This window comes from Eumetopias jubatus, unplaced genomic scaffold, assembly GCF_037043125.1.
Source record: "Eumetopias jubatus isolate StellerSeaLion01/CBP00866 unplaced genomic scaffold, mEumJub1_p1.0 scaffold_14, whole genome shotgun sequence".
NCBI classification, from domain to species: domain Eukaryota; kingdom Metazoa; phylum Chordata; class Mammalia; order Carnivora; family Otariidae; genus Eumetopias; species Eumetopias jubatus.
Genome location: NW_028274820.1, coordinates 103,716,624 through 103,729,533, shown reverse-complemented (window position 1 = coordinate 103,729,533; position 12,910 = coordinate 103,716,624). Strand labels below are relative to the sequence as shown.

The window sequence follows — 12,910 nt, the reverse complement described above, 5'->3', positions numbered from 1 at the left end:
CATAACTCATCTTTAACCTTAATCTCTGAAATTTTGTTGATTCTGCTTTGTTTTGTATTGCAGATTTATTTTGAGAGAACCTTCCTTATTTCAGTCTAGTGAAATAAAAGTTTTGGAAGTTCCTCAAACTTATTCTTTTTTTTTTTTTTTAAAGATTTTATTTACTTATTTGACAGAGAGAGCAAAAGAGCACAAGCAGGGGGAGCAGCAGAGGGAGAGGAAGAAGCAGGCCCCCTTCCGAGCAGGGAGCCTGATGTGGGACTTGATCTCAGGACCCTGGGATCATGACCTGAGCCAAAGGCAGATGCTTAACCATCTGAGCCACCCAGGCGCCCCCCCTCAAACTTATTCTTAACAGTAGTTGGCAATATGAACTCTAATTGAGAGTTTTTTCTTGGATGTGCTCTTGGACAGTTGTCAAGATATAACACTTTTTTTCCTCTACCTCTCTTTTTCTTTTTGTTAATGTTTAAAAAAAAATAAAATGCTATTTAGGGGTTTTAAATACTGATTCAAATAAATTGTTTAGTTGGTAAACTGCTTAAGAGCTATTTACTTTACCTCCCTCTCCCCAAATGTTAATTAGCTTTGTAATTGTTACTTAGTTTATAATTTGTTTCATTTCTAATATGTGTTGTACAGGAATGCTGATGTTAGAGAAGTTCCCTGTGGAAATCTATTCTTTCATAATTTCTACAATTTTACAAATGCTTTTATTTCGTTCAGAAAGATCTGTTCCAGTCTATATATTGAGTATACATTTTCTTTCAATGCCAAATGTCTTTCATTAGCTATGTAACTATAACAGATGGGCTTGAAATGTTCACTTAAATGCAGTTAGTATTTTATTTCCTTTCCTTTATTCCCTGTATCTTTATATGTTATTGTAAATTGGTATGTTGGATACATTCCAGTACTTCTTATAGTAGTTTAGCTAATGTCACGTAATATTTTCCATTGCAAATGTGATTAAGAGAACATGTTGATGTCTTTAAAATGATATAGACATTGGGAAAAGGATCAATTTAAATTATTTTGTTTCCTTATTATGCACTTAAATAAAAGTCATTATATTTTATTTGCCAAAATTTTTAGTGCAAAAAGCTTCTGTACAACTTGCCATATGCTAAAAAATAATGGAGATTCTAGATTTTAACAGTTTAGCTGAAATTATTTTGTTATGTTAATGAGTTAATGTAAAAACTTTTTAGTGATCAGTTGGACATACAATGCACTTTCCTCCTTAAGCATTTTCTTGGTCTTTTCAGTATGACTCGAGGATACTCAGACTACTTAGATGTTACACATGTTGTTAATTCTGGGTTGTGTTACTGTTGGTGGGAATGCAAGCTGGTACAGCCACTCTGGAAAACAGTATGGAGGTTCCTCAAAAAGTTGGAAATAGAGCCACCATAAGATCCAGCAATTGCACTACTGGGTATTTACCCCCAAGATACAAATGTAGGGACCCGAAGGGGTACATGCACCCCGATGTTTATAGCAGCAATGTCCAAAATAGCCAAACTGTGAAAAGAGCAAGATGTCCATCGACAGATGAATGGATAAAGAAGATGTGGTATATATATACAATGGAATATTATGCAGCCATCAAAAGGAATGAAATCTTGCCATTTGTAAAGATGTGGATGGAACTGGAGGGTATTACACTGAGCGAAATAAGTCAATCAGAGAAAGACATGTATCCTTTGACCTCATTGATATGAGGAATTCTTAATCTCAGGAAACAAACTGAGGGTTGCTGGAATGGTGGGGGGTGGGAGGGATGGGGTGGCTGGGTGATAGACATTGGGGAAGGTATATGCCATGTGTGCTGTGAATTGTGTAAGATTGTTGAATCACAGAGCTGTACCTCTGAAACGAATAATACATTATATGTTTAAAAAAAAAAAAGATAGCAGGAGGAGAAGAATGAAGGTGGTGAAATCAGAGGGGGAGACAAACCATGAGAGACTATGGACTCTGAAAAACAAACTGAGGGTTCTAGAGGGGAGGGGGGTGGGGGGATGGGTTAGCCTGGTGATGGGTATTAAGGAGGGCACGTTCTGCGTGGAGCACTGGGTGTTATACGCAAACAATGAATCATGGAATACTACATCAAAAACTAATGATGTATGGTGATTAACATAACATAATAAAAATAAATTCTGGGTTGTGTTAATACACTAAACGTATTTAGAGACCCTGAGACGTCATAACATAAAAATAATAATCAGAAAAAGCTGGTTATTACCCTTTATAAAGAGAAATCTTTTCTTTTGTCTTTTTAATGATGTGGCACCCATAAGTACAAAAAGAGAAGTGAAATGTTTATTAGTCTTTGAACTTGTGGACATTATAGACAACAGAAATGCCACAGATACAACTAGTGTTTATGAGTCACCTAGACGCTATAGTGGTCTATTGACAGTACTCAAAATGTGTAGAAGACTCATAAAGAGATACTAAACTTTCTTACATTGGTTCAATGCCATGGCCTGATGGAAGAATTTGATGGTATCTTATATAAAATGTTGGAATGAATTATAATTTAAAAACTATTGTAGGCGCACCTGGGTGGCTCAGTCCTTAAGCTTCTGCCTTCAGCTCGGGTCATGATCTTGGGGCCCTGGGATCGAGCCCCACATCCGGCTCCCTGCTCAGAGGGGAGTCTGCTTCTCCCTCTCCCACTCCCCCTGCTTGTGTTCCCTCTCTCGCTGTGTCTCTCTCTGTCAAATAAATAAATAAATAATAAAAACTATTGTATTCTTTGATAGACTAGCAGAATATAGAATGAGTATGTTAGCCTGTGAAGATCTTCTTGGGGCGCCTGGGTGGCTCAGTCTGTTAAGCGTCTGACTTCGGCTCAGGTCATGATCTCAGGGTCCTGGGATTGAGTTCTGCATCGGGCTCTCTGCTCAGTGGGGAGTCTGCTTCTCTTTCTCTCCCTCTTCCTCCTCTCTGCGCTCCCCTCATGCTGTCTCTCTCTCCTAATAAATGAATAAAATCTTTTTAAAAAAGATCTTCTTAGTAATGTTAGCAACTTCTCTCAGGAGGGCCAGTTTTACCACATATTGTCCCATTTGGCTTCTGTTGTTTCAATTATGCTTTCATGAACCGCACTTAATGAGATTACCAACAGTGACGTCCATTTAGTACATATAAATATGAACACCTGTTTATTAGGGCTTTCTGTGTCAAGTGGCGTTCACAGTGCTGCAGATACAAAGATAGCAGAATATGTGCCTGTCCTCAAGGATCCAGGACTAGGGTGAAAAGACAAGTAAATAATTCTTATGCAGCGGCACGAACGCTAAAACAGAAGCCGACACAAGATAGACAGCTAAGCATCTGCAGAAGAGAGATTTTATAATGTACGATGCAGGCTATCTGGCAAAAGACCCACAAAGAAAGTGATACCCAGAATGACCTTGGGAGGTTGAGGGAGAGTTTATTAATTATTCTTAGGGAAGGCTGAGTAAGTACAGGTCACATTGTAGGCAATTTGTATTGACTTCTTACACCTTTAGTTGCCCTGCCCTTCCCCTGTGTTTGTATTGGAACTTCCTCCTCTGCTTTTACCAGTAGCAAGAGAGTAGAGGCAGGTTGAAATAGGGAAAGGAGATACTCAGATGATGTAATTTTTCTTCCCATTCACAGTTTTTATTAAGAAACTTGAAACTAATTGCTGCAGGGAAATGTGTAGATTTGTAGGCATACCTTTAATCCTAGGATCGTCCCTTATTAACTTACTCTATGATTGAGTGTGGTTTATTTCACACTTATTTTTAGGTAGGGTGAAAATAGTAAGGTTTTGTAAACAGTATAGATTCATTTTAAATAGTTTGTTGGTGGGATTTAAAATGTGTTGAAATAACCCACAACTAGATACCTGCCCTTTCAACCATATTACTAATTTAAAAAGTTTTTAGTTGTTTTTGGCAAAAGTCAGAAGAAGAAAGTGAAATGCTCACTTTCTAAACTTGAATGGATGAACCTGTATTATACCAAGCACTCAACTGAGTACTTTAGATTTTCTTATTTTTAATGGATCCTTTATTTAGTATTATGGAGGTTTAAATTGTTTTGTTAGTAGTGCACACATATTTTTTAAATATCTTCCTAGCCCCACATTTGAATGCTCCTTTTCCAGGTCTTATAAAGAGATTTCTTTCCCATTTGCCCCCTTTCAGCGATGTGCATTTTGTAAGCACCTTGGAGCCACTATTAAATGCTGTGAAGAGAAATGCACCCAGATGTACCATTATCCTTGTGCTGCGGGAGCTGGTACCTTTCAGGACTTTCGGAACTTCTTCCTTCTGTGTCCAGAGCACATCGACCAAGCTCCCGAAAGATGTAAGTTTACTATAGACCTACTTTTTAAACATTTATCAGTGTACTTACTTCAAATAACTAATATTGTAAACTCCCTAAATGTTATTTTGCTTGTATTAAAAGGTAAAATTATATAATCTTGATAATCTAAGGGATCTTTGCCAGAGGTCCTCGGGGGGGAATCTGTATTACCAGTATCACTGAAGTTAAATACCAAAGGTATTTCCTTGAAATTTCAAAGACAGTTTGCATGTTTTAAATTCTTATTAAAAAAATTTTTTTTAAACCACTGTAGAAGGAAATACTGAGTATAAAGTATTTTAGTATGTACTATAAAGTCATTTAAAAAGTTAAACAGTATTCAATGTCTTCTACACCAAAATGCCATCCAGTTAGAGAATTAGAAGATGATTCACTCAGGTGTTATTTCAGGGTGTACATTAATAGGGTCAGCAAACACTTTTGAAATTCTTCGTAATTGTATAGCCCTGATAATCATAATAGAAATCTCTGTTAGTGCTTCTTCTTGATTTATCTATCTTGGTTACCTATAATCCTCAGTTGTGCTTTTTTCCTTTCTTTTCTAAACAGTATTTTATAATTACATGAAAATATTTAAATGTTTGAAATTTGTTAAACAGAAAATTATAACTCTTTCCTATCTTTAATGAGATCTTGCCTTTTTCTTAGTATATGGATTTCCAATGAGCATGTATACTTGGGATTTTTTCCCCCCTGGTAAATTGAATTTCCAGTCTCATTGTGAAATCTCTGTGATGCTTTATTCAGTCTTTTTTATGTTACCTGTTAGTTACCTTAGTGTTAGCTTTTATCTGTATCTTAGCAATATTGATGAAAGCTTTTTCAAAAAAGTCTTTTCCAGCTCTGTGAAACATAAATATAGCTACCTCGGGCTTAAACTTAAATAGTCTCAAATACAGTTAGATTGTATAATCTCAGTACCATAATTTCATCTTCAGTTAAAATTATTTTTGTTTACATGTATAATCATGTTGTCCTTAATCACTATACAGACAGAAATTATAGGTAGGGCAGACTGAAATGTGAGATTGTATTTAGGTGAATAAAGGATTTAAAGTTTAAAATATGTTCACGATTCCATATTTAAATCTGGGAGAAAAAGAACATTCATGCAGAGCATCTGTCATGGGTGTTATGTATTTTAAGACCTCATGTAGTGAATTACTTCACACAGGTGCACCAACTGTGATGTCGGTGATCAGAGTTGATTATGTTCTGGGTGGTATAATGCACTTTGCCAGTCAAATAAAACAACTGTATGTGTATTTAAGAATCTGAATTTTATTCAGTGTTTTGTACTTAATCATACTTCAGACCTCAGTAAACAACAGACAGACTTTTCTGGGACCACATTTCTAATATTAGATGTTTTGTTATTTAATGGCCATCCTACTTTTTACTGCAGACTGTGTTCTAATAGTCTCATTTATTGTACAGACCATAGCAGACATTGTGTAAAGTCATGAACTGTAAGGACTGAGAGGAGATGAGCTGCTCTCACCACACATACAATGAGAGGTCTGTGTTGGCACACAGAGCTAAAAGATACACTGAAATTATTGGCACTGTGCCTTGTTCCAAACAGATTTATGGAGACTCATAAAAATACACGAATAGTAGGATAAAATAAAACTAAAAATACGCAAGGAAATTTGGCCATGGGAAAATAAGGATACTATAAATATGAAGATAACAGTGACACTAGTATTTTGGGAAATAAATGCATACTTTTTAGACCTAAGCCACAAACTTGGCTTCAGAGCTCTCCAGCAATCAACACAAAGAAGGGAATATGAACAGTGACCTGATTCATAGTAATGGCAAAAGAATTCACTTTATACCAAGACTATATATACATTATACACTGTAGCAAAACAAATCCCACAGGGCGATTTCTTATAACAGCCCTCAAAATAAGCCAGTGGTATGAAACCAGAGCCCAGTTGAGTAAATTCTATTCCTCTAGGATCTTAACCAGTGCAGTATATATACACAGCTTTCTGACCGTCTGTCTTAATCCAAGGATATAGAGAATATTGCAGGTAGAATGTATTGTAGTAATTTACAAGATTATGCAACAGTCTTCATAAAATCTTTCCTACATATTTTTAGCTGTCCTAATTGTGTGTTGTGGCACAAGGTACTTATTATTTTTAAAATTGGGGCTTAAATATCAGTGTTACTATGAGGGTTAAATAACAATTCGTGGAAACCGTGTAGCATTTTACTTTGTGTATATGAATTGCTTTACAAAATGGTAGCTTTTCCAGCTCTTACCTAAGACCCAAATTATATGTATACATTGCATGTAATTCTTTATGCTGTTGGCTACGTGTAGAGCAATATGCTTGATAGTTAGCTGGGTTAGGAGTTAGATTGACATCTTTTTATGAAAGTTGAATAAAAAAATAGACCTCATTAGAAAGAAATCCCATCCAAGAGAGAACCTATGAGCAAGGCCAAGATTTTCATCAGAAAACAATTTTAGGGAGCTTTGTACAGAAGGAAGAAGGAAAGTTTCTTTCTTCTTTAAGAAGAAAGAAAGTTTCTTTCTTTCTTCATAGGTAAATGCTGGTCCTGGCTTCATCATTATTTTCATGATGGTGCAAGTATACACTAACCTTGTCTAGGAATTTTACACTAAATACCATCTTGGAGACATAGCCAGATACACTTACTGAGTAGTATTTTGCCTCTCAGGGAAAGCCAAATGGCAAGGAGCCAACCATGCAAGATCAGAGGAAAGAACATTCCAGAAAGAGTGAACAACTACTGTACCAGTCTTGAGGAATGGGCCTGGCAAGATTGTGGAATGACAGCCAGTCACTGTGCCTGGAATATAGTGTCTCCTAGGTGGACAGTAGAGACATCGGAGTGAACAAAGACTAGACCACCTAAGTCTTGTGAACAAGGGAAGGGTTTAGATATTCTGTGTGCAGTGAAAAGTTTCGGAAGGGTTCAAGCGTGGGAGTGCTGTATGTCTTTGTTCCCTCCTCTTCCTGGTGTACTCACTCATCATGCAGGCTTAACTTACTTCACTTTCTGGGTTGCCTTTGTATCTCTTGATACCAAGTCCTGCTACTTTCCTGTTACCCTAAATTCTGTCAGTCCCTGAACTTTCTTCCCTCCCTGCCTGCTCTGTGGGCCAGCCTCTCTGGACAACATCCATGATGTAGATTTTCTTGCCAGTGATTGCATTTAGTCCAGCGCAGTGTCCTGCCAGGAGTGGAAGGCGCGATGATAGGTGCTGTGCTGTTGACGGAAGTTAGAGCTGTGCGGATGGAGTCCGGCAGCAGTGTGACTTCTGCTGTTCTTCACCAGGGTTTATATTCTCCTGCGTCAGCAGTAGTCTCACCTGTAAGCTTGACCAGTGTCTCGGACACAGTCCCTTCTCATTTAGGCTCAGTGTTCTTGTCTTTTCCTCCATCTCTTCTCTTGTTGCAGCTGCCACAGGATGTGACCTTGTCCGCAGCTGACCCTTCTGTTTTTCCCGCTCTTTTCTTGCTCCTCCTCCATCATTTAGCTTCTTCATTCTATGCCTCTGCTGGCACTTTCCTTCTTCCTTCTGTACATGTGCAGATACTCTTCACCTTATTTGCCCTTCCAGTGGTAGTAAATATCGATTAGTAAAGGGCATGGTCTTTGGAGCCAAATTGGCCTGGATTTAACTCTTGTCTTAAGTTAGCTTTAGCTTTAGTCTTCCACTCAATCTCTTCTGCCTTTTCAACCGCTTAAAGAAAAATTTCACTTCATTGTTTGATTATTGCTTCAAACTTAATATCTCTGTGGGGCATATATGTATGTATATATTCATATACTTATTTCTGACACAACACTTAAGCTATGTAGTAATATCATTTTTTGCATGACCTCCAAAAGGCTGTTTTGGTATTTCTATACTTCTTCCTGATTGAGGAAGTGGTTGGAACCAACCTCATTTCTTGATGTAGTGCTTTTTTTCTATTATTATTTCTACATAATGCATAGTAAATGTTTTTAGACTGAATGTATGTGGATGTTTTTCTTTGTCTAACTTATTACCAGTGATCCATACTAATTGAACAACATGACAGTATTGCCATTAAGGAATTGTTGCAAGCTATCATAGAGGAAGAAGTAATCTTTGCCACAGTGATATACACAGTTATCTTATTGTAGAATGGGCTTTGCTGTATAAAACAGTGCTGTGCAACAGAAATATGATGTGAGCAATATGAGTAATTTAAATCCTTCTAGTAGTCATGTTAAACTTTTTAAAATTACAATTAATTCAAAAAATATATATTTAACCCAGTATATCCAGAATATTAGTATTTCAGCATGTAAGCAATAAAATTTTTGAGATATTTGATGTTATTTTTTTCCTAGTAAAGTTTGGACAGTCACCTTTCAGTTGCCCAGTAGCCACATGTGACTACTAGCTGCTATGGCAGGTTAATTAGCAGAATAGTAAACTGGAAGATTTCACAGAAGCATTTAGACAGTGTTCCCTGCAAATTACAGTAGAAAGATGAACTGAGTATCTGATAATCAGAGCACAGTATTTGCTTCAGTTTCTGTAAGTTTTGAGGAGAGGCAAAAAATCAAGGATTAGTTTTTAAATGTACATAGTTTGAATGAGTAAATACTGGCACTGTCTCTTAGTATTAAAAAAATTCACCCTATTGTGTTATTTCTTTCAAAATTGAACTGATTTATGACATTTCCATTTTTAAATTAATGCTTTATTTTAAGTGCTGCTCAAAGAATCATTTAAAAGTGATTTTAGAAGTTCTTCATTTAAGATATATTTAATAAGACTTGATTTGTGCTAGGAAATTGAGGATACAAAGTTGAACAAAACAAGGTCCCTACCCTTTAAGGGTTCCGAGTACTATGTTGTAATTACTTGATTATATAACAGTATATTCTCAGTATATGGGGAAAAGGAATATTCAACAAATGGATGGATCTTTAGGTGTGGTAATATTAGATATTCAGGACTGTGTGTGAGCAGAGTTTTGAAGGCCTCTTTGGAAAGAGCTAGGGGCACAGCACCGCAAAGGAACAATATTTCAAGCAGTGGGGAGCAATGTATATGAGCACACGAGCACTGAGCAGCATGTTGTGTGAATGTGCATTGCAAACTGCTTGGTATCATCAGGAATACTGAGTGGCCATGAGATTCTGTAGCAAAGGGAGGTAAAGGGCTTTTTTTTTTTTTCCTTTCCCTTATGCTAGAAAATTTTGATCTTTTTTTCACGTGAGAAAGGAGTTATTGGTAAACTTTTAAGCAGGGCATAACAGATTCACAGTTTTGAAAACTTGCTCTAGATGTATAGATGATGATTAGGGAAAGGTCAACAAGCAGGAATTCCTTTTAGAAGATAGTATAATTACAAGGCAGAGTGGACTGAACTGAACTGTACAAATAGGAAAAAGGATATATAGGAAGTTGACTCAGTCAGAACTGGTGTCTGGCTGGATGTGTTGGGTCAGGGAAGAGTAATAGTAAAGTTTCTGCCTTTACCCAGCTGGTTGAGAAAGAAGGGAGAGGTTTAGGTTTTAAAAATGTTTTATTTTAGAGTTGTTGAGTTTTGAGTATTTTTTAGAACATCTGGCTGTTGAGGTCCCGTGAGACTTGAAAATACATCTTGTAGTTTAGAAAGAAGTTTGGGGCTGGTGATACAGATTTGGGAATCATGGTGGTATTTTATAACATGGGGGTTGGTGTGATCACAAAGGGAAACCGTGCGGAATTTTAAAAGAAGGAACAGGATAAAATCCCAGGACACTCCAGCACGTAGAGGAATTGTAGGGATACGAAAGCCAACACAGTGTGACAGGGAGGCATGGGAGACCTAAGGAGAAATCAGGAGAAAGCTTCCATTACAGAAGCCAAGGTACTGTCATGTGGGAGTGGATAGGAATGGAAATGCTGCAGAGTGCAAATAAGATAAGGTCAGAAAAGTAACCTTCGGATTTCGTAGATCATTGGTAGCCTCATGGAGGTAGCGCCAGGTGAATGGTGGGTGTGCGGCCCCCAGGGTTCCAGCTGGCCGTCCAGATAAATTCTGGGACTTGTTTTTGTACTGCCTTCAAACTATGAATTGTTTTTACCATTTTAAAAGGACTTTAAAATAAAAACAAAAAGTCTCTGTCAGAAATTCTATGGCCTGTAAAACTGGTTTGCCAAGTAAAAGGAATAGATTGTTAGTCTATTTCAAGATGCTTGACTGAAGGAAAAAAGAAGGTAGAAAGGGCTTACAGCCAGAGAGGACTGACCAAACCTTCAAAAAATAAGAGAAAAAAAGGTTCGTATGTACAATTTAAAACAGTCTTTAGATAATCAGCTAATCAAACCATTTAGTTGAGAACACAAATGTCAGATATAGTCATACATCATCAGATCAGTATGATTTTAGAACACATTTTTCTTATTGTGATGTACATGAGTTTAACTGTAGTTGGCAAGGCAGGTTATTCTTACATTTATTTTTTGTTTTAGGTGGTAAAAGAACTTAAAAAGTGCACTTTCTTTTAATCCACATTTAGGGATAGATGATATCCATAATTATATAGATTTTAATACCTTTTTACAGACTGGCAATTAATATAGATGAATATAGAATTAGTATATGAAGTTTTGTATTTGTGTATGAATATGAAGTTTCCATCTTTAATGTTCTCCTTCATACGATGTTTTCCAGGATTAAAAAAATACATATTTGCTATGAATAAAAATTAGTGTGTTTATGCTTAAGAAGCATTTAATTTAATTGATCTTAACATTTCTTAATTTTGTCTCTTGACTTACCTTGTTAATTTTAAAATCTATTTAACATCCAAATAAAAGGGTTATTTTTGCACCTGAAGGCATTTCTCAGTTGATTTACTTTCCTGTTTGGTTCTTTTCAGCAAGTGTATGTTGAGCATTAAGTAGGTGCCCAGCATCAATCCTGGTACCAGGGATATAAAATTAGATAAGAACTGCTTATGGTCTCAGGTAGATGGAGGGACAAATATGCAAAACTCTATGATTCACAGTGGTTTTACTGAGACCTTCTTCTGATTGGATATCAGTTCAATGTGCATAACCTCCAGTGTCTGAAAGATTGACCATGCAAATTCCCTTCAAGTGATTTTTAAATTGTAAAGTCAGAAAAATACTAAACTCTTATACAACAATTTCATTGTTTTACTGTTAATTATAGCAAAGGAAGATGCAAACTGTGCAGTGTGCGACAGCCCGGGAGACCTCTTAGATCAGTTCTTTTGTACTACTTGTGGTCAGCACTATCATGGAATGTGCCTGGATATAGCGGTTACTCCATTAAAACGTGCAGGTTGGCAATGTCCTGAGTGCAAAGTGTGCCAGAACTGCAAGTAAGTTTTAATTTCAACTCAAGGTGTGTATTGAGTTTAAGAGAGACCCTATTACTAGGTGCTAAAGGTTTGTGTAATATGATAAAGATTGTTCATACTGCAGCTCCATTCATTCCCACTGACTTCGTCATGTTTTAAAAAATTACTAGGTATTTATTAACATTATTTTGAAACAAGTCTAAACAGAAACTAATTTTAATAATTTTAAATTCCTCTGGTTGCCTAAAAACCTGATTTCAATTTGCCAAACATTTTAAATGACTGATACTAACAATTTAAAAGAAGCATTAGAAAATAAAGCAACTGTTTTTGAGAGAGACTGGGGTGGAGATTTAATAGGAAAATAAACCTCCAGTTGCAGAAAGTAGTTACGAGAGTGAGTGAAAGAATCAGTTACATGTTTGAATTTCCATTCCAGGAAGAACAATTTATGCTAAGACTACTTAAGAAGAAAAAAACAACCCTCTATCTATCTGAAAAACAGTTACCTTCAGTCAGTCCTAGTCACCATAATACTGAAAAGAAGTACAGTTATTATATGGCATTTAAACGTTTGTAATGGGGTTATCCTTTCCTATTTGTTGTATTCCATCCTTTGGTTATTTCTCCAATCTTTTCTGTGATTTTTTTTTTTCTCCTGCTACTAATTAGCATGATAATTTGGAGAAGTTATCTGCATCTATAGCAGTTTTCAAATTGTTTACAAGCTGAGGGCTTTTTTAACAGGAGAAATTATGCCCACCACTGCCATGATCAGTCTGTTTTATTTGTAATTTAATTTGGTAACAGTAAGCATCAGTATCTTACAATTATGTGGAATAAATAGGACAATATGCTTTTATATTTTGGCAAAAATTAAAATACCAGCAAACACTTATTTGATATCTTATATCTGTGCCTACTTTCTTGGGAAGGAGTAAGAGAACTTGAAGAAAGATTACCTTTCCTCTAAGATCTTTCCATGTAGCTAAAGAGATAAAACATGCAATTTTATATGTAGAATTTGTCTAAGCTGAGTAAGAAAGAACTGGAGGCCAACTAACCCATCTTCCTTTTTGCTTCTGTTTGTCCCCAGGTTTTACGCAGGCTCCTCTCTCAGCTCTTCTTCTTGCATTCCCCGGTTTTTCTTTTCCCCTCCTCTTGAATTAAATTCTTAGTCTCTGAGAGTGGT

General features: G+C 36.4%; 1 protein-coding gene across 12 annotated transcripts in view; it reads left to right on the top strand.

Annotated features, from left to right (window-relative positions):
- Window positions 1–12,910, top strand: part of KMT2C (lysine methyltransferase 2C) — a 271,413-nt gene that overhangs the window by 143,709 nt on the left and 114,794 nt on the right. For all 12 annotated transcript variants that reach the window (XM_088018229.1, XM_088018219.1, XM_088018221.1 and 9 more), the window contains exons 7-8: window positions 4,191–4,353; window positions 11,568–11,739. In XM_088018229.1, coding sequence (XP_087874355.1) covers window positions 4,191–4,353; window positions 11,568–11,739 — 335 coding nt within the window. The remainder of the gene's footprint in view (window positions 1–4,190; window positions 4,354–11,567; window positions 11,740–12,910) is intronic.